Source organism: Cyprinodon variegatus, unplaced genomic scaffold, assembly GCF_000732505.1.
Source record: "Cyprinodon variegatus isolate N-32 unplaced genomic scaffold, C_variegatus-1.0 Scaffold670, whole genome shotgun sequence".
NCBI lineage: Eukaryota > Metazoa > Chordata > Actinopteri > Cyprinodontiformes > Cyprinodontidae > Cyprinodon > Cyprinodon variegatus.
Genome location: NW_015151123.1, coordinates 30,253 through 31,438, shown reverse-complemented (window position 1 = coordinate 31,438; position 1,186 = coordinate 30,253). Strand labels below are relative to the sequence as shown.

The following is a 1,186-nucleotide window of genomic DNA, read 5'->3' as shown; positions in this document are numbered from 1 at the left end:
ATACCTGTTACACACTGAATATGATCAGGAGACGGAGACCACTGCAGACTGGAACTGCACATGATCTCTGAGACCTGACCATCCAGCACCGACCCTGCGGGACAGGACAGCGACACTCTGTCTCCAACTAGATAGACATCCTTGATGGGCGTGGCTTCAACTGAGCTGTGGATTGTAGGAGTTCCACACTTGGAACCTGAAAAAGAGGAAATTTGAACAATATTAATGGAGTTTAGTCTTTAATGTGGTGTTTGTGTCTCCACCAACTTAATGTCTTAAAGCAGAGGTTCCCAATGTAGGGGTCAGGACCCCTGCAGGGGGTCACGAGACACCAAATAGGTGGTCATAGGAGGATTTTCACAGTCATTTAAATTAATCACTGAAATATATGGAGGCCCAAAATATATTACGAAAAACATGAATGTTAAAGGTATAGTGGAAGATTTTCTTTTTCCGGGTGGATCATCAAAATAAGTGGTCCTGCTAACTGTCAATCCTTCTGGTGATATGTTGTGTACGTAAGGCCATCCTATGTGCTCGTCGCCATTTTCACTTACCGGTGGTGAGTGTGACGTAGAGGAAAAGTAGCAAATCTTATGGAAAGTAAACTTGTATGAACGATGCAAACAGCAACTTTTAAACAGGGCGTGCACGAGAAGACATGGGCTCGTGCACGCTCTCATACACCTTTAATAGGCGTTCCCTCTCGGGACCGGGTACAGGATTGTGCATGTGCATTTTTTGTGGAGAGGGCAGGTTTTTTTTTTTTTATTTGCAAAAATCCTCCACTATACCTTTATTGTGCCCTGAAATTAAAGAATGTACTATAAAATCCGTAGATGTAAAGTTTATATTGATTTTAATAATCAATAATATTGAATATACCATTAACCCCTTAAAACCCACTGGGTCGCCGGCGACCCGGTGGACCTTAAGTTGGGGTAATAACTCAAAATGCATAAAATTCCAGCAGGTGGAGCCATTGCGCGCAGCTCCAAGCTGACACCAAAAGTTCCAAACCCCACAGCTCTGGAACTGTTATAGCTAGAGGTCTGAAATTTTCTGCATTTGTGGTTGACTTGATGTAGCTTTTTCCTCAAGAATGTCGTTATTACTGCTGTTCAAAAAAGATTTTCTGAGAGCAAACTTTGAGTCATGTTTGAACTGATGCAGGTTGGTCTCTGTT

General features: G+C 42.5%; 1 protein-coding gene across 1 annotated transcript in view; it reads right to left on the bottom strand.

Moving 5' to 3' along the window:
• LOC107097072 (complement component C7-like) overlaps positions 1-1,186 on the bottom strand; it is a gene marked incomplete at its 5' end in the record, with an annotated part of 24,036 nt that overhangs the window by 1,608 nt on the left and 21,242 nt on the right. Inside the window, one exon of the mRNA XM_015394064.1 lies at positions 5-196. Within this exon, the coding sequence (XP_015249550.1) occupies positions 5-196 (192 nt within the window). The remainder of the gene's footprint in view (positions 1-4; positions 197-1,186) is intronic.